This window comes from Chelonoidis abingdonii, chromosome 8, assembly GCF_003597395.2.
Source record: "Chelonoidis abingdonii isolate Lonesome George chromosome 8, CheloAbing_2.0, whole genome shotgun sequence".
Lineage (NCBI taxonomy): Eukaryota > Metazoa > Chordata > Testudines > Testudinidae > Chelonoidis > Chelonoidis abingdonii.
This window is the reverse complement of record NC_133776.1, coordinates 86,425,888-86,446,136: the sequence shown is the minus strand read 5'-3', so window position 1 is coordinate 86,446,136 and position 20,249 is coordinate 86,425,888. Positions and strand designations below refer to the sequence as shown.

At 47.1% G+C, this 20,249-nt stretch overlaps 1 protein-coding gene across 1 annotated transcript in view; it reads right to left on the bottom strand.

Moving 5' to 3' along the window:
- Window positions 1–202: 202 nt before the first annotated feature.
- The window catches only part of LHFPL1 (LHFPL tetraspan subfamily member 1), a 42,916-nt gene continuing 22,869 nt past the window's right edge, over window positions 203–20,249 (bottom strand). The window contains exon 3 of the mRNA XM_032766969.2: window positions 203–384. Coding sequence (XP_032622860.1) covers window positions 203–384 — 182 coding nt within the window. The remainder of the gene's footprint in view (window positions 385–20,249) is intronic.

Here is a 20,249-nt window from a genome sequence, read left to right as displayed (position 1 = left end):
AAGTTGTGCTCTCAGTTACACCCGTGTAAATCTAGAGCAACCCCACCTGACTGGAGTTAGCCCAGATATCTAACAGTAGTTGGGAGCAGTCTTCGGTTCCCTCTGTCGACGGAAAAGTGGGAGTTCATGTGTATTAGTCAGAGAAGTTTGGACCATGTGGCCACCACACCTCCTCCTTTTTTAGGAGAGTATCCAGGAAAGCTCATTGTTTAAGGCAGCACTCGAGCTCTACTCCATATGGATTTGCACTCTGCATGATGCTTTTCACTAACATTATGGATTTGGGATGTTTTCCGGCGAAGCACGAGAGCCAGGTACAGATCAGCATGGCTGCAGCTGCTCCACCTCCCATGCAGTAATATGCCCAGCCAAGTCTGCAGGTTCCTGCAGAAGGAGAAAGAAGAGGGGAAATCAGTACATGTTGTAGTGCTGTGTTAGTCATGAAACAGCCCTGTATTATCTCTGCACCTCCCTGCTAGTGGGGAAAAGATGAGGGTGCAGCCTGGCGCATGAGATACCTGCATAAACTTTTACTGAAATCATCTTTACATCCAAAGCCCTTTGTGATCTTTCAGACACTATGGAGCTGCTGACTCCTGCCATCCTTCACTTCCCACTCGTTAGATTTTCAAACAACTCCCTTTGTGCTTTCTCCTATGCTGCTTCTCAGACGTGAGCTTCCTGTACACACCCACAAAGCCATGGCAGTGTTCCTCTCCAAATCTCGCCTTAAAATACTCCTCAGCAAACAAAGCAAAAACTCAGCAATGGTGTGGTCAGACCACTACCTACCATGCCAACCAATATCACCTCATTGTTTCCTTGTGCTCCCCGTCTCTCTGTTTGTAGCCATCTCTTGTCTCTTGTCTTATATTAGAGTGTAAGCGTCCGGGAGCCGGTACCCTCTTCCTGTAATTTGTTTGTCCATGATTGAGGTGCTTAGGTGCCCCCCAATACAAATAAATAATAATACATAATCTACCTGTTTATTGTCCTTCTTTCATCCTTTCCATGATAAGACAAATCAGGGTTGATTTCAAGTATATAGAGCCTGATTTAAAATATATCTATCTCATAGAACTGGAAGGGACCTTGGAAAGTCATCGAGTCCAGTCCCCTCCCTTCACTAGCAAGACCAAGGTTGTTGGGGGTTTTTTTAGTCCCCACTGTGTTAGTCCAGTCCTACACTTATTCCTAACGTTAGTATTATTATTTATTTGTATTGAATAGTGTCTAGAGGCCACTGTGCTAGGAACTGTACACACAGTCCTTGCCCCAAAAAGTTTATAATCTAAGCAGAGAGCAGTAGATTTACACCAGAGTAAAGCTGGGGTAATTCCATGGTGAATCTGGTCCCATTTTTTCAATGCATCTTTTCTTTTCTTTCTGTTTGTTTATCTGGTTGATTGGTTAAAACTTTACTATTTTATACTTAAATCAAATCAGTGACAGAGCCGGCACCGCTTGTCCAATGGGAACCATGGCATCTGGTTGCCGTGAGCTGGTGAGACATTCAGGGCAAAAATTACACCATGGCATCTGGTCACTTTGAGCGGGTGAGACAAGCTTTAGGCAAAAGTTAAACAGCAGCCAGGAGGAAAATCCAGGTCATTAACGCTGTCAGTGGAGGCCTAGGGATTAGCTTCTCTTCTCAGATGCTCATGGCAAATTCTTATATCCTGCTTTATCGACGGAACTCCCTCTGGGTTCTGCATGAGTGGATAGAGAGGAGTGGCCAAGTCAAGATCTGCTACATCGGTCTGAGTTGAGAATTTTGCCCTGAAAGCAGAATAAGTTCTAAGAAGAGGAAATAAATCATCCAGCTTTGGTGCTGGAAATCCAAGTTCCACTAAGCAGCCAGATCACTATAAAGACATTTGATAAAGTTTCCACACCTGGAGTCACTCCTTTTGTACAACACCAGAGCAACCCTAACTGCAAACCCCCAGCAGAAATTTCATCTAACAGAAAATTAGAGCACCAGCAACTGTGAGGCAAAGTTAAGTTGCATAAAATGATGGTCAGGGAACTAATTTTACTATTGAGGGAGTTATGGCCTAGCCATTAGAAAGCCTTCAATACAAGCATGTATATGACAAGATCAGCCTCAATGCAGAGGGACGGGGAATAGGTGAGTCCCTGAAGCTCTTTTTCCTATGATTTCTCACTGTAGGCTGATGTACGCTAATGCAAAGGGACCTGGTGGTGGTGAAGACAATTGTATTCATCGGGCTAGCCCCAAAATGTAGTTTATTACCAGATATGGTACAGGCCATGCTCGTTTACAACATATGTGATATTATAACATGTTATAACATTGCCTGTGATACTATAAACCTCCAGGATCCTGCCTTAATTCCAAATTAGATAGTAATATTCATCTGTCCTTGAGTTCCCTTCACCGACCAATCAGTATCCACGAATCCTGAGGTTGGATAGACAATCAGAAAGCTGGGGGGTGGGGGAGGGAGATGAAACGTGCTCCAAGAATGGAGAGAATTGATACCATAATGGCACTGGTGGTTGTGTGCTTTACCCAGTAATACCTTGTCATAATTTCAGTAGTTACTAGGGCAGACAACTGAAAGCAACCATAACTAACACGTGGCATATTAATTCACATTAGCACTCTACATTAGGTCTTTGGCATGCTGAGAGTAACTCATGTCCACACTGCAGTGCTGGTGCCAATGTCATATTAGCGAGAGGGAATGTAGTTCATGTTGAGGGAACATCTTCAGCAGGTGACAATTACACTTTAGGAAGAAAGATTTTGCAAGTTCTAGAGTCAACAAATTGCACAAATTGGCCTTGGTTGTACACGCTGGCAGAAGCTAAATCCTTTGAAATGATGCCGTGTTGCTCAGTGGGCAAGACTCACTCCAAGGAACCCCCTTTTCAGTCATGTGCACTGCAGTACAATAAACTCTGCCAAATTCAGGGCCATGAAAAATGTGTCACGGACCGTGAAAGCTGGTCTCCCCTGCCTCGCCCTCTCCAGCCATGACATCTGGTCTTTTGTGTGCTTTGACCCTATACTATACAGATTTCATGGGGGAGACCAGTGTTTCTCAAATTGGGGGTCCTGACCCAAAAGGGAGTTGCAGAAGGGTCACAAGGTTATTTTAGGATGGGCTGGTTACAGTAATTGCCACCCTTACTTCTCCGCTGCCTTCAGAGCTGGACAGCCAGAGAGCAGCGGCTGTTGGCTGGGTGCCCAGCTCTGAAGGCAGCACAGAAGGAAGAGTAGCAGTACTGCAACCCCACACACACACAATAACCTTGCAAAAAAAAACCCACACACTCTTTTTTGGGTGAGCACCTCTACAATTTCAACACAGTGAAATTTCACATTTAAATAGCTGAAATCATGAAATGTAAGATTTTTTTAATCCCGTGACCACGAAATTGACCAAAATGGATGGTGAATTGGTAGGTCCCTAACAATAAGGTTTGCCTGTGTCATGTGGTCTCATAGTCATGAAGCCCAGCCACATGGAGCACTTGGACAAGCCAGGGAGAAAGGAGTCTCAGTAGTCAAACACACAATCCCTTAGTTTAAGACAGATCTGAGCTGGATTATTCACTCCCATCCAAAAAGCTGTTGTACTGGGTTGGGCAGATTGTTTTCCCCTTCAGGAAGCATGAGACCATTGGAGCCGGCACAACAGAATTTGCAAAGATCCTTTAATAGGAAGGAGGGATCGTTGAACAGATCAGGCTGAAAATGAAGGACTCCACCACACAATTCACATCCTGCACCACATTTCAAATCCTTCAAAGTGCGGGGGAGTTCAGAGCTGGAGTTTTTGCCAATCTCTGATTTAAGGTAATCTGCTAAGGGACACCCTCCATCCCGCCTGCTGCCTCTCTCCTGTTCAGTAGGCATCCAGTCAGTAAAGATGGCAAATGTCAGAATTAAAAGTAACATCTCTCCTAAACTGTTGTCCCCTGCTTGTGAGCTAGGTATTATTAATTATTATTATTATTATTATTGTGTGACCAATTCAGGCCCTCTGCTGTCAGACATCCTGCACTGCCTAGCCAAAAACAATTAAAAATCCACTACAAGGTATTATAATGTAAACACGGTGATGAAAAAGAGGCGTTAGCCAATGTACATCCCCATGGTTCAAGGGACAGATGTGCAGATCTTCATGGATTCTATGGATAATTTGCACTGATGAAGGAAAATGCTGGTTTCTCTGCTTGAAAACAGCAAGCATTCAATATAGGTCATCCTTCTAGGCCGGATTGTTACTGGCAAAAGCAGATCTATAAATATCTTGCACATTTTTTACTGTCCTTAGAGCTAGCCTCTGAACAAGGCAAGTAATATGTAGTTTGATGTTCTCTGCACTGTTGTGCCAACGGTCAGCTTTTTTGATTTAATCCAGCAAACTGTGCTGCTATTTGAATATTCTTTGTGTAACTCAGGACTATGTCTAGCCCTGTTATTCTGTTGGACTGGGGTTTATTTCATTTATTCGTGTATCTGCATTGTTTACCCAGTTTGTTCAAGTCCTTCAGGAAGGACTGCTCCCCACAATTACTGAAGTAGCTATCCTTGTATAAATGCACTACAGTGAGCACAAGATTAGTTGTTTCAACGTCCCTTTCTGAATCTGATCTATGGGCCCAGTCATCCCTTTTTGCATAAAGACGTGCACAGGGGGAAAAAAGACACACCAAAACAATGCAGCTCCATAGAGTATGGATCTGAGTATCCAGCCTAAGCTAAGTAAAGCTTAGCTGTGGGAGTGGTCTGGGCTCATAAGAGGATGAGCAAAAGTCTGCTGAATGTGCTTCTGATCTGACTGCCATCTAATGATCCAGCCATGCTGAGCAGCTGAGCAAGCGCAGCAAGGGTGCGCAGCACAGAGGAGAGCTGCTGATGTGACTAGCCATGCAGGTTTCCCCAGTCGGGGCTACAACAGGTGGTGAAATAAAGCTCAGTGACACTCCCTTGATTAGCTCTGGACAAACATGACAAACATTATCCACAAATATTCTTTTGCATTTTGAAATGAATTCCCCTTTGGCTGAGTCTCTGCTTATCAGGAACGCTTCAGCAAGTGATATTTTTGGCAGCGATGTTTATGGAGATGGTGAATTGTAAAAGTTTCAAATTCCTAATCACAAGCATTCACACTAGCAATATGTTTCAAAGAGCTACATTCATCCAGTCGGGGAGCAAAATGGGCCCCTACCAATCAAAACAGCTTGCATGTGCCCATGAACAGATCACAGAGGAATAACAAAGACATCACATAAATTATGGGTTATGAGTTAGTTATTTGCCCACCTTTAGTCAAGCTCCAACCATTAGATGAGGACACGAGACTGAATGCCTCAATCTCAGTCAGTCCTGATGTCACATGGACATTGGTACTGAGGTGGCACTCCCATGTGATATGCAATTGTGCATGTATGTAAAGGCAGCAGAGTCCCCCCCACACCCCACCCCCAAAGAACACACACTTTAAGGCGCTACAGTGTATACACATCTGACCAAGTCTTTACCTCACTGATATGCTCTTGCTCCATTGATGTGTGCGAGACTGCACCTGGGAAGAGAACCACTTAGTGACCCCGCTCACAGCTACACAGTCCTGTGCCTCCACTCAAGACAGGCAAGTGTAACCCTCATCCACCCAGAGGTTTGCCTGTTGTGAACAGTGGGTGTATAAAACCTGCTGGAAGCAGCTTTAACCTATATACCATGGGCACCATTGTAACACTGTGGGATAAAAGATTTTCCACCTCTTTCTGCCACACCTCCAGAGCATGTGACCCTCACATGTAAGCCCTTCTCCAGCTGTAAGCCCACTCACAACTCATGACAGGAACACAGGGAATCGTAACTGGTGTACAGGGCCAGCTCAAGATTTTTTGCTACCCCAAGCAAGAAAAAAACAAAAACGTCCGAGAGCGCAACTGCTGAAGCAAAAAAAAAAAAAGTGACCGGAATGCCGCCCCTGAAATTGTGCCACCCCAAGCACATGCTTGGTTTGCTGGTGCCTAGAGCCGGTCCTGCTGGTGTACCTCACCTTCTGTTTACTCTAGGTCCTGTTTCCTTGAGGCACATTGCACAGGTCAATTCGTCCCTGAAGTATTTTATCCTACGAGAGTGGGGGGAGGGGAAGGAGTTGTAAGAGAAAGAGAAAAGGTTTCCACAACAAATAAGCTTTTAAGCTAAGTCGGGAAGGGATAAAAAGCTCATCTTGTTCCTCTTTGGTAGGTATCATTGCTAAAAGGCTCTCACTGAGTCACTCCATTCTAGTGTTGAGATTTGCTGTGACAGGATCACTCATAAAAGTTATTAAATCATCACTCAGAGATAGGCCTGACATTTCAATCAGAGACTTTGCTTTTATTCCAAGTTGCAAATCTCATTGATTTGGAATGTGGCTATATTTCCTTAGATTCAGCAGTTCATTAGATTGCATTGTTAACATTAAGCGAACTAAGCCACTGACTGGCATTTTAATCTCTTGCTCATCTCTGGTTTTTATAAAAGCCCTTATCACCATGGTATCTAGGCACCAGACAGAATCAAGGATTGAAAGCGCAAATCACAGAAGTGTTTTCTTCTATCCCTTCCACCTTGCTCTGCCCAGTCATTAGTATATTCCTGTTCCCACAGGATTGAATTGGGATTAAAAGAAAACCCTGCTAAAACCATCTAACTCTGCCCTCAGACCAATCCACAACCACCTGAAATGCCCCTGGTACTTGATAGTCAATATCTGAGTGTATCCAGCTGCAACCTCCCTTCCAACTATGCTAGAAACCATCTTGTGCAAAACATTTTGCTGGCATCTGACAGCTACAGTGAGCATGTGCAATGAGCCCATACATGTGTTGGGATGGAGACCAATGGACACTAAGACTTAAAAGTAAATTAAAATACTTTTATAGCAAAAAAATAAATAAAATGCTGTTCCAAAAAAAGTCTGAGACCCTGGATTGTTAATAAGACTCATTAGTCATTCAGATACCACAGGGATGGGTATGGTATAGGGATAGATGGATGTCTAAGTTTAAAACTAGAGTGGATGGGAATCTTCCATCAACATTTTTTTTCTTTTATGGAAAATAGCGTTTCCGGGAAAATTTCTGTTTTGCCAAAAAAAGCCCATTAGGAAAATCATAATGAAATATTTGTTTCTGATCAGGAGGACCCAAATTGAAATATTTTGGAAGTTTGAACTGAATTGAAACACTTCATTTCCAGTCAGTTCAACATGAATGTGTCCACCTGAGCTGTCGCCAGGCCTCACGGAAGGTATAGTTCTGCTGTCTCCTGCCCCAGACTGGATTATATCTCCCATAAGAAATTCTGAGAATTTCTATTTTTGACCAGCTGTACCTCAAACATCACAATTAAAATATTTTAAAGGCAATTTTAAAAGCTTATTTACCTGTTGGGACCTGAATTCAGGCACTCTGGGTTCTGTGCGTTTCCCACAGCATGTGATAAAATCATAAGCACCTAAGACATGATCCAATGCCTATTAAAGTGAATGGGCCACTTTCCATTGACCTCAATGAGCTTTGGGTTAGGGTCCTGTTACGTGCCTAAGTGCTCTGCAGGGACGAGACACACACACACACACAGTGAGTGATATGGCTTTTAATGAAGGTAAAGAAAACACACCCGCAACGGGGACTCTGCACGTTGCTAACTCAAAGCGGGGAGCGAGTCCAAAGCAGCAAAACAAATTCTGATAAATATAACCTTATGCTAATAGCATGTAAAGCAGCTCATACATAGGCATGTGGGAGCTTTCCCACAACTGGGCTATCTCTTATGGCAAAGGGCCAGGCTTTTCCAAACACGCCGGGCTTCCCAGGCTAAGCGATTCCAACCGGCTACAAACAGCATATGCTAGTATACAGCAACCTTTAATAACCTGTCCTTGAGAAGGCGAACAGCCTTAGCTAAACCGTAACAAAATCTTCCGCAGTCCCTTACAGGCCCTAAACAGGTCACCTATATAATTTCCTAAATGGATTTAGATGCCGCATTAGAGACATCAGCAGGCTAGCAGAGGCAGTACAAAACACGTCTTGGCAGGTAGATAAAGTAGGAATGCATTTTGAAATATTTTGTGTTACAATGTATTTAGTTGCAATGTTAGGTCTATACACACACACATTCTGTTAAGGACTTAAGAGTTTAGATCGTTTTCCATTTTTTTTTAAAAAAAAAGGCTTAAATGCTAATATTTTAAAGGTGACAGTTAGGTCAGAGATAGTGGGCAGAGGAGGTATGGCCTCTGGGTAAAGCACTGGACTGGGCCTCAGAAGTGTTGGATTCAGTTCTCATCCTGGCTATAGTCTTCTTGCAGGACTGTGCATCTTGCTGCAGTTGGAATGTTTTTGGATTTCAGTTCTCTAATCAGCAAGTGGATGGGCACCCCACAAACATGGCTCTGGATCTGGTGGTTGGTGAACCACACAATCTCTTTAAAGCTCTAACACAACCCTAGCTTTGGCACAGCCATTGCTCTGTGCTGTACAATAATGTTTTCCTAATATTGGGTACTCCTGGAGAAACTCTGTTCCACTGCAGATGTGCAAAATTCATGTCTGGTGCAGAATTTTTTCTTTCTGCACAGAAAATACATTCTGCCAGAGAAGTGCCCTTCACCCACCCGAGGCTGCTGTGGTGCTAGAACAGATAGCAGCAGCTGACCAGCAGTAACAGCTGGCAACTAGCTGCATTCATCACAGCACTCTGCCCACAGAGCCAGGTACTGGATATGCGGGGAAGATAGATGGGGACAGACAGGGCTGCTGAGGGGTCACAGACTGGTGTTCATAAGTGCTAGATGGGGGACAGACTGGGGTGGAAGCTGAAGAGCTAGTGGGGTGACAGCATTGAGCCAGGGGCTGAATGGGAGAGGACTTTAGGACCACATGGGAATGGAGGGTAGGGGGCTGCAGGACCACATGGGGACAGGGGGGTAGGAGGTGCAGGGACACACCGGGATGGGCGGGACTGAATGGGAAAGGCTAGGGTCTGTCAGGGTCATATGGGGGAGATGCCCCAACTCCCTAACAAACCCTCCCCCAACTCCCAAAAAAACTGTTCCAGACTTCTACCTACACCCAATAACCTCTAGGTTCACTCCCAGACCCCTTCCCTCTCCCTCAGCTCCTCTGTTACCTCTGACTCCCCCAAGTCTTTGCACTGCTTCTGAGGGGAGCAGGAAATACATTTCTGTATTGTAGTTTAAATTAATTCCTCAAAGTTCTGTATTAATATGCCTAGGAAGAAATCTATTTGTCACAAAAAAAAAACCCCAACATTTCCTGGATTTTTTCTCGTCTGTATTATGACAGACATACTTGCTGACCGTTTTTTGTAATAAATTACCAAAATAATTGAAACTGGTATAATTACACTGTGTTGTTTTGACAAAATATGCAAAATTTTGCAGAATTTTAAAATATTGTGTGCAGAATTTTTAATTTTTTAGTGCAGAATTCACCCAGGAGTAATTGGGCCAGAGTTACCCATTATAGCGTACACCAATTGAGTAATACCCTTTAAATCAGGGGTGGGCAAACTTTTTGGCCTGAGGGCCACATGGCAGTTCTGAAACTGTATGGAGGGATGGTGTAGTGTATTAAATTGCTCCCCATAGGAATGTGCTACTTATGGTTTACTGCTAATGGCTGCTAGTCCTGGTTCTCTGAGCAGCATGGTAAGGGGGCGGGGAGCGGGGGGGTTGGCAAGGGGCACAGGGCTCCGAGGGGCAGTCAGGGGACAAGGAGCAGGGGACGGTTGGATGGGGCAGAGGTTCTGGTGGCAGGGGCGGTCAGGGAGCACGGGGGTTGGATAGGTGTGGGAGTCCTTGGAGACCTGTCGGGGCAGGGGTGCAGATAGGGGTCAGGGCAGTCAGGGGACAGGGAGCAGGGAGGATTGGATGGGGGTGGGGTCCCAGGGTGCAGTTGGGGTGGGGGTCCTCGGAGGGGGCAGTCAGGGGACAAGGAGCGGGGGGCGGGGGTTGGATGGGTCAGAGGTTCTGAAGAGGGTAGTCAGGAGGTGGGAAGTGGGAGGGAGCGGATATGGGGCGGGGGGGGATTGCAGCCTTCCCTACCCAGGGTGTAATGTACTACTTATGAAGCACCAGGACTGGCAGTTGTACGTAAGTAGCACGTTCCTACGGGGAGCAATTTAATACACTCCACCCAGTGGGTCACGCAGCCATGCTGCCTAGCAGGAACTCACAGCCCGCCCCCCAAAGCGCTGGCAGCACAGTGAGCTGAGGCTGTGAGGGAGGGGCCAGGGGCTAGCCTCCTCAGACAGGAGCTCAAGGGCCGGGCAGGATGGTCCTGCGGGCTGGATGTGGCCCGCCGGCCGTCTTTGCCCACCTCTGCTTTAAATAGTTTGGGCGCCCTCTAGTGGTCTCCCTGTCTTCTATTGCAGAAGCCACCAGAGCCTAACAGAGTAGTAATTTACACGCAATGCCAGGCATTTTACGTGTGCTAACGGGATTGTCTGTACTGGCAACTGGCTGTGTTAGTCACAGCAGAGATCTAAAAAAAACACCTCCATAAGAGGCGTAGCTCCCAGCACTGGGAGCATGGTTTCCAGCGCTGGTGCACTGTCTACACTAGCGTTTTACAGTGCTGAAACTTGCTGTGCTCGGGGGGTGTTTTTTCACACCTCTGAGCAAGGAAGTTGCAGTGCTATAAAGTGCCAGTGTAGACAAGCCCTATGTTGGGCCAAATTAATCTATGACCTTTGATGGAGTTACATGCGGGAGGAGACACCTTGTTTGTTAGAACTGCACATTTACTCCGTCTGCTGGGAAAAGCTTCCTTCTTACCAGACCTACGTCAATGTGAGCCTGTTCTCAAGCCAGACCTAATTCGAAAGCATTTCCATAATGCTGTGCAGCTGGGTTTGGCATTCAGGTGATTCAGCTCGTCTCAAGGCAGTTCCCTTCAGTGCTGGGAGTTCTGATTTCATGACACGACACAAATGCATTTTGCATTAGCAGTAGCAGCGGAACTCAAAGGAGGCTGAAGGTCCCATCTGTTCAGAAAAGTGACTGTTGAATAAGTGCCTCAGTGTGTGCTGAAGTTTAAACATATTTTTCCATGCAGCCAAGCTAAATGATGGCAGGGTTAAGGAAGCTCTCCCCCGACAGCACTCAAGTACTAGTAATTTTAAAATGAAAAGCCAACGGCCTTGAGAGGAGCGACTGCCAGAAAGCACAGCAGAATGGCAATCAATGGGTGAGGGTAGAGGGACCGGCATATTTTGCCGGACTCTGTATACTACAGAGATAGGCACATTCCAAGCACTTGGCTAGGCAGAGACAAACAGGAAAGTCTCCTCCCTCCTCTCCCCAGAGAATGGAGGGTAAGTCAGTGGAAGAGCTGGATAAAAAGATGAAAGGGGAATTTTTAGAAAGGTTTGAAGTTTTCAAACGGAACTGAATAGTTCAATATTCACGTTCCCCACCCTCCTTTATTTTTTTTCATTTCCATTTTGCTGTTGAAAAAGGGAAAGAGGCAGGAAAAAGAGAAAACCCAAACACTGTTTGTTTTTGAACAACAGGCCATTTTTCAAGTAAATCATTTGTGTTTTTTATATTTGAAAAATGGTGACCAGCTCTCATCAGGAGCATTCACGGGAGTGTGAACCCACTGAGTAGGGTCTGAAGGCCGTGCACAGGATCTCACAAAGGGCCACTGCCGTTTCATGCCAATCTTTGGTCCATGCAGACTGATAACCTATCTTCAGCAATCATAATACATAACGCTTCAGAGGAAGATGAAAGATGCATCAAGCCAGCGGTGTATATATGTATATGGAAGATGGTACTTCTTTGGGATTCAATCTACACTCAGTCATCTGACACCCTGAAACATGAAACGTGATCCCTTTATTATCATATCTTGTAGTCTACAAATGCTGTTAAAGAACATTATTTATCCATCTCATTACTGAAATCTACAGCACTGCCTTAATGTAAATGATCCTACCTGTCTCACTTCCACTCCAGATGGGATTGTTTTGTTGGGTGGGCAAAATCATTCCATTAATTAAATGCTCTGTAATTGTATAATGCGCTTTGAGGCTCATGGAAGGTGCTATATAACAGTAAGAACAACATGCTGCTATAAAACACAGGCAGAATAGCTAGAATTATGTTAGACTAACTAACTAGTAGAACTACTTGAAAAATTCCCATCAAAACTGTTTTTGACAGACAGGGCCGGTGCAAGGATGTTTCATGCCCTAGGCAAAACTTCCACCTTGCGCCCCCCTAAGGTGCCCAACCTCCACCCTGAGGCATCCCCCCCCCCAGCTCACCCTTGCTCTGTGCACAAGCACCTCGAGCATGCCGTCACTGTTTCACTTCTCCCGCCTCCCAGGCTTGCGGTGCCTAAGCTGATTGGTGCTGCAAGCCTGGGAGGCAGGAGAAGTGAAGCAGCTCACCCCTGCCTCTACTCCTCCCCAAGCACACTGTCACCACTTCACTTCTTCTGCCTCCCAGGCTTGCGGCGCCAAACAGCTTAGGCGCCGCAAGCCTGGGAAGCAGGAGAAGTGAAGCAGCCACAGCATGCTCGGGAAGGAGTTGGGGCAGGGGTGAGCTGGGGTGGAGAGTTCCCCTGCGTGCCGCCTAGCCCCCTTACTTGCTGCAGGTGGCCCTCCCCGCGCTCCCCTTCCCCAGCTCCCTCCGCCTAAATACCAGCGGCGACCGGGGTGGCCGAAGATCCGGCCGCCACGGTTGCTGCTGAAGAAAATGCCACCCCCCAAATCCCAGTCGCCTAAATGGTTGCACCGGCCCTGTTGACAGAAAATTGAGTGAAACTTTTCATGTAAAGTGCCTGCTTTCCACAGAAAACTACTAATACTTTTCATGGAAAAAATAAACATCCAAAAACCAACAAAATTCTTCCAAAAACTGAAAATGTTGATTTGGAAATGTTGTTGCAGTGCCTTCTGGGTTACCGGGCTGGGCTACACCACCCACAATGCACCAAGGTGACTCAGCAAGAGCATGGTACCATGGTGCATCATGGTAGACGAAGTCTGGACAAGGAGGCCAGCCTGTAGAGAAGAATAGGGGTATGAGAAATGCAAACTACAACTCTCATGCACCATAGCAGCATTTCCAAATTTTAAAAAAGTCAGTTTCCATCTGAATTTATTTGGTTTTCAATTTTTTCTAAAATGTAAAAAAATGTATGTGAAGAAAAAATTCATTTTCTAATCAGCTTTACTAACCTGCAGACACACTTCAAGAAAACAAGGCACAATCAATATCAATTTGTTAGATTTGACACTTGGATTAGATATAGAGAAGAACCTCAAAGATACGAAAACCAGAGTTATGGACTGACGAGTCAACTGGATACCATGTGAAACTGGAAGTATCCAATCAGGCAGCAGTAGAAACAAAATTTATAAAAAAGCAAATCCTGTACTGTGCCTGTATTGCATCTTAAGGGTAGGCAGATCTGAGCTGCCTGTCCCCACCGCTAACCCTGTCCCCACCCTCATGCATGGGGCACACACTTATACTAGGAGTTGAAGAGGCTGCAATTCAAAGCCAGGCGCAGGACTGAGATCTGCGCTGCTTTTGTGTAAGCCATGGGTGCTGTTTTCACCCCCACTTCCCCTGGCTGGCGGGGCGGGGGGGGGGGCTGTTTTCACCAACACCATCCCCCGCCAAGAGGGGGACTCGCTGTTTTCACTCCCACCCCCAGCCAGGTGCAGGACAAGCTTGCCCTGCCTGGAAAAGAAGCTGCCTGCAAGGAAGCTGCCTAGCTGCCTCTGGAACCTGGTCCAGAGTATGAATTTCTGAAGCTGGAGCTGTGTTTTGTTCAGAGTTAAGAACATTTTGGAGTTACGGGCAACCTCCATTCCCGAGCTGTCCATAACTCTGAGGTTCTATGTAGTTGTCTGCATTCAGCAAGGCTCGTATGTGAAAGAGACAATCCACCAGGCAGAAGAAAACCCTGATGGTTCTGGCTTCTCCTATTCCCCATTTCCTAAAAACAAAAAAAAATTACTGTGTAGTCTTTGCTTCTGTGGAAAAGGGTTTCGAGAGCCCTTTGAATATCCACAGCCTTGTTGGATAGATGAGAACTGGTGGTCAGTAACACTCAGAGGCAGATTAGAACTAGAGTGGAACCCAGAATCAATACCTCCTGACTCACTCACCACATGAGATCAACACCTCCATCCAAAACACAATGCTGATTGAGGCAGTTCTTTCCCCATCTGCTGCTTGCTTGTAGCAAAGAGGAGGGTCTCTTTAGTGCAGGGGTGGGCAAACTTTTTGGCTCAAGGGCCACATAGGGGTTGCAAAATGTTATGGAGGGCCAGGTAGGGAAGGCTTTGGGTACGTCTACACTACAGGATTATTCTGATTTTACATAAACCGGTTTTATAAAACAGATTGTATAAAGTTGAGTGCATGCGGGCACACTAAGCACATTAATTTGGTGGTGTGCGTCCATGGTCCAAGGCTAGCATCGATTTCCGGAGCACTGCACTGTGGGTAGCTATTCCGTAGCTATCCCATAGTTCCCACAGTCTCCCCCGCCCCTTAGAATTCTGGGTTGAGAGCCCAGTGGCTGATGGGCAAAAAGAGAGAGAATAAGCTAAGCGGGGAAAAAGTTAGTAGGGGAAAGAGGCAGAGATCAAGCACTGTTCTCTTGTGTTGAAGGTCAGCTTAGTCACTAGCTACGCGACAAACGAGGAGGAATCTCAGTGTGAGCTAACAAGTTGAATGCCCTAGGCCTCAGGGGAAGTAGACTTTATGCCTCGCTGGGTTGTATCTCAAAGAGAGCATCAGTAAGGCATCGCTCTGGCGAACCAGAAGAAGGGAAGGCGATGGGGATAGATAGAGGGAACCCAGGGCTGTGCTTGGGTCCCCCAGGGATATTGCGACTTGGGGTGCTGAGGACCCAGAATCCTATCTGCGTGGACAGCGAGATAAGATCCAAGCAGGTACAACATTGGGGGGAATCATAGTAAGCAACCAAATTGACAGCTACAAAGCTCAGATGGCAGAGGTCACAACGTTCCCGATCAATCCCGCCTTTGGTTCTAAAAAAAAGTCATCCTGCCATCAGAAAGGCAGCTGTAGCTAGAGAACCAGTGTAAGAAGGAGCAGCTGCTCCGACTCAGATCCCACAGAAATGAGAACTACAGCCATCACAGGGGGGTGCCCTGCAACAACCCCAACCTGTGCTTCCCTCTCCCCCAACCTTCGGCTATACCAGTGGCAGTTGTCCCCCATCTTGGCATGAATATAAAGAAAGAGACATACGAAACTAGTGACTTAATGAGATAAAAAGGGGGAAGCAGCCTCCCGGGCATACAGTCCAGGCAGAACATGTAAGTGCACAGTGCGATCAGAGAGGAGCCAGCGCCGCGGCTATAGAAGTCCAGGCCAGTAACTCATCTTTCTTTATGCACACAGGAAAGGAAGGGTTGATGGAGCTCTAGACCCCATGCCTAGATAAGATGGACCAGCCGTCTGTAACCACTACTGCGGCTAAATGACCGGATTCCAATTTTACCAGGTCCTCCCTGGCCAGCCCACCTGAGGCCAGCCAGGAGCCTACACAGGCTGATGGTGACGACGGATAGCATCCATTGTACCGTCTGCCACCAGGGAGGGAGAGGGCAGATACTGCTCTTGCACGTGCAGCAAGCATCGCATCTACTACCAGCATTCAGTAACATAGGTGACATGAAAAAAGTCAAGAAATGATTTCTTCCCTTTTCTTTCACATGGTGGGGAGGAAGTAAATTTACGAGCTATACCCTGAACACGCTGGACAATGTGTAACCTACAGCCAACTGGAGCTCAGCCAAGAATGCAAATAGTTTCGGAGACTGCTGGGACTGCCGGATAGCTGGAGTCCTCAGACCCACCTCTCCCCTCCATGAGCGTCCATTTGATTCTGGCTCGTTACTTGTCACGCAGCGCTGTGTACTGGAATTTTTTCAAATTCTTTGGCATCGCTTCTGTAACGAGCTGCATGAACAAACATATGTCTCCCATACAGGGGGCAGATCCAGTATCTCCTGTACGGTCCATGCGAGCTCTTTTTGGATTTGGACAGATCGCACCCGGCTGATCAGAGCTCCACGCTGGCAAACAGGAAATGAAAATCAAAATTCGAGCCGGGGCTTCCGATCGCGGGCATTTTTTTCCTGTTTACCTGGCCACTGCATCTGAGTTCAGATTGCTGTCCAGAGCAGTCACAGTGGTGCACTGTGGGATACCACCTGGAGGCCAATACTGTCGATTTGCGGCCACACTAACCCTAATCCGATATGGTAATACCAATTTTAGCGCTACTTCTCTCTTCGGGGAGGAGTACAGAAACCGATTTAAAGAGCCCTTTATATCGATGTAAAGGGCCTCGTAGTGTGGACAGGTACAGCGTTAAATCGGTTTAACGCTGCTAAAATCAGTTTAAACACGTAGTGTAGACCAAGCCTTTGCCTCCCCAAACAGCCTGTCCCCAGCCCCCTATCCAGCCCCTCCCACTTCCCGCCCTCTGACTGCCCCCCTCAGAACCCCTGACCCATCGAACACCCCCCCCACTCCTTGTCCCCTGACCACCCCCTTCCAGGACCACCCCCGCTCCCTGTCCCCGACTGCCCTGACCTCTTTCCACACCACCGCCCCCTGACAGGCCCCCCCTGGGACTCCCATGTCTATCCAACCCCCCCCAGTTCCACACCCCCTTGAACCTCCACCCCATCAAACCACCCCCTGCTCCCTGCCCCCTGACTGCCCTCAGGACCCCCTACCCCTTATCCAACCCCCCTGCTCCCCACTCCCTTACCATGCTGCTCAGAGTGGCAGGACTGGCTTATCGGAAAGCCTGGGAGGTGGGTGTGTGCAAGCCACGCAGCCCTGCGGGAGCGGCAGGCCAGAGCACTCCCTGCATGGCAGCATGGCTGCAGGGGAGGGAGGGACAGCAGGATGGGGCTGGGAGCTAGCCTCCCCAGCCGGGAGCTCAGGGGCTGGGCAGGATGGTCCGGTGGGTCAAATATGGCCCCTGGGCCGTAGTTTGCCCACCTCTGCTCTAGTGCCTTCCTCCTAAGGCAGGCAAATCACCTCTGGATTCTTTCACAGGTAAAGTGCTTCATGCTCAACCCTCTGGGAATGATCACAAGTAGAGATGGTCTGCTCAGCAGCAAGGCATATCAAGTCACAGTGGGAGGTCTCACACAGCGTTGGAGCCCAGTGCTTCATGTTGCCAAATTTGAAGGCCACAGACCCTGTTGCTCCAAAGAATTGACTTTTAGGAGTCGATGAAGTGGGCTTGAGCCCACAAAAGCTTATGCTCAAATCAATGTGTTAGTCTCTAAGGTGCCACAAGTACTCTTGTTCTTTTTGCGGATACAGACTAACACAGCTGCTACTCTGAAACTTTTAGAAGTCCTCTAGTTGTTTTTTAACCTATCTTTGTTTGAATTTACACATGCTTCACTGTACCACACTTCAGTTTTACTTACCTTTAGCGGGATGGTCCCGCACACCTGCCCAGAAGGGCTTAAAACAGCCCTGGCAGAGAGCTGGGGCAGAGAAAAAACTATGCTGATTGGGGAAGTAAGCACAGCTGGGAGCCACGCCCCAATCAGGCCACAGCTGGCCTGTATGAAAAGTCTGGGAGCCAGGAGCTCAGCAGTCTTTCTCTGAACATTGAGAGAAGGGCCTGGCTGCAGAAAGGTTAACCAGGTATCTGGAGTGGAGCAGGGCTGGGGAAAGGCCAAGGGAATCAGGAAACTCCAGCCTACAGGCCTGGTAAGGCTCATTAGGTACTGGGTCACAAAGGCAGCCCACAGGTAGCCAGAGGCAGCAGGTCTGAACCCCTTTGCCTGTGATGAGTGGCTTATACTGCAGTCTGCCCCAGTGAATGGGGGCTAGGTGGAGATTGGGCAGTAGCCAAGACTGAGGTGAAGTGGTGATAGTGGGTGGGGGTTTCCCTGGGAGGGGGAGACTCAGAACTGTGGGGGTACTGCCAGGGGGCAGCACCCAGTTAAAGGGGCGCTGGGGTTCTGGGAGGGACATGGGGGGCCAACCAGCAGTGGGACACCAGCCTGCAGAGGGTGCTCCAGAGGCTGGAAAAGAGCTAACTCCCAAGATGACCAGCAGAAGGTGCCACAGGGGTGAGTCCTACATATTTACATTACCTTTCTAGCCAAGCAAACAGAGCTTGAAGTACTAATAAAATATACATGAACTGCCATTAGAACAATGGGGGAACAGCTTGTGTGTTCACAGGACATTCGATAGTCCATCAAGGAACAACTGATCTCAGCCAGAATAAACAGACCTGTTCCCTTTGAAGGAACTCTGAATGTACCAACAGACCTTCCATCTGTTTATTCTCTTAATACACGTGCCAGCAGAAGGTAGATGGTATAAATTGTAAAGTGGCAACTACTGGAGCTACCAAACCCACAACAAAACAGACCAAAGATCCAGGGAGCATATTCATGAAGGGGACATTTTTTCAGGATTTTACTAGGCTTTCAAGCTTGATATTGGCTGAGAAAAGCAGCATGGTAGCCCCTTAAGAAGCTAGGGTGCTAGGAAAAAGCAATGGGAACCTGGAACTCTCATCAGACCCTGTCTGCACTAAGAAAATCCATAATTATTTTGCTCTCCTGGAAGCAGCAGTGGCGAATAGTAGTAGTATCAAGTATGTAGTTTTACCACCTTTCATCTAACCATTACCAGAGCTGGTTTTCACACAGCTGTCTTCTTTCATCTACATTCACTCCAGAGCCATTTGTCCTTCCTTTGACAATAAAAATCCGAAGTAGAAACCAGCTGCAAGGAAAGAGAGCAAAGAAAGCAGGATGAGTATAAGAATGCTGCAAGATTAAGAGACTGGAAGGTCTGGAGCAGCTGATTAAATTATCTGGCTATACTGACATCTAGAGTTTACTTTGGATACAGTCAAGTGTAGAGTAACATGCTCCTTGTTCCTTCGGAGATGGGGAAGTGTGTGTTCAGTAAAGCACTGAGAACCCACAGCAATGGGGGATGCATGTATGAGAGATGCCCCATATACCAGTGGTTCTCAATCAGTGGTCCAGGGCCCACAAGGGGACCTCAAGGTTTCAGGGAGGCCTCCAAGCAGGGCCACCATTAGACTCACTGGGGCCCGGAGCAGAAAGATGAAGTCCCACTGCATGGGATTAAAGCCCAGGTCCCTGAACCCCACCATCCGGGGCTGAAGCTGAAGCCTGAGCAATGCAGCTTTCTGGGGGCCTCTGTGGCATGGGGCCCCAGGCAATTGCCCTGCTTCCAAGCCCCTTAATGCCAGCCCTGACTTGTATATGTAGAAAACCAGTTATTGTGATACAGGTGGGCCGTGGAGTTTTATAGCATGTTTTGGGGAGGGGGGCTGTCATAAACAGATAGCTAAGGGTTAATGTTTCTTTTCCCTGTAAAGGGTTAACAAAGGGAACCAAACACCGGACCAGAGGACCAATCAGGAAACAAGATTTTTCAAATCTCAAGGGAGGGAAGTTTTGGTTGTGTGGTCTTTGTCTCTGTCTGTTGCTCTCTCGGCTCTGAGAGTGATCTCTCTATCTCCAGGCTTTCTAATCTTCTGTTTCCAAGTTGTGAGTACAAAGGTAGAAAGACAATAGGCTTATATTGTTTTTTTTGTATTTATATGTGTGTAGTTTGCTGGAATGTTTTAAATTGTATTTCTTTTTGGATAAGGCTGTTTATTCATTTTTTTCTTTTAAGCCAATAACCCTGTATATTGTCACCTTGATACAGAGACCATTTTTATGTCTTTTTCTTTCTTTTTATATAAAGCTTTCTTTTTAAGACCTGTTGGATTTTTTTCTAGTTGGGGCTCAAGGGGATTGAGTCTGCAGCTCACCAGGGAATTGGTGGGAGGAAGAAGACAGGGGGGAAGAGAAAATCTCTTTGTGTTACAGTTACAAAGCTTGCATTTGCAGGGACTCTGAGTGAGGGTGAGAGAAACCTGATCTCTCTGGTTTGTGTTTCAAGGAATTGAAACAGGGTGATCTTCCAGGGTCATCCAGAGAGGGGGTTATTTCCCTTTGTTGTAAGATTCAGGGCATCTGAGTCTTGGGGTCCCCCAGGGAAGGTTTTGGGGAGACCAGAGTGAGCCAGGCACTGGAATTCCTGGCTGGTGGCAGCGCTATCAGATCTAAGCTGGTAATTAAGCTTGGGGGTTTCCTGCTAGCATCTCAT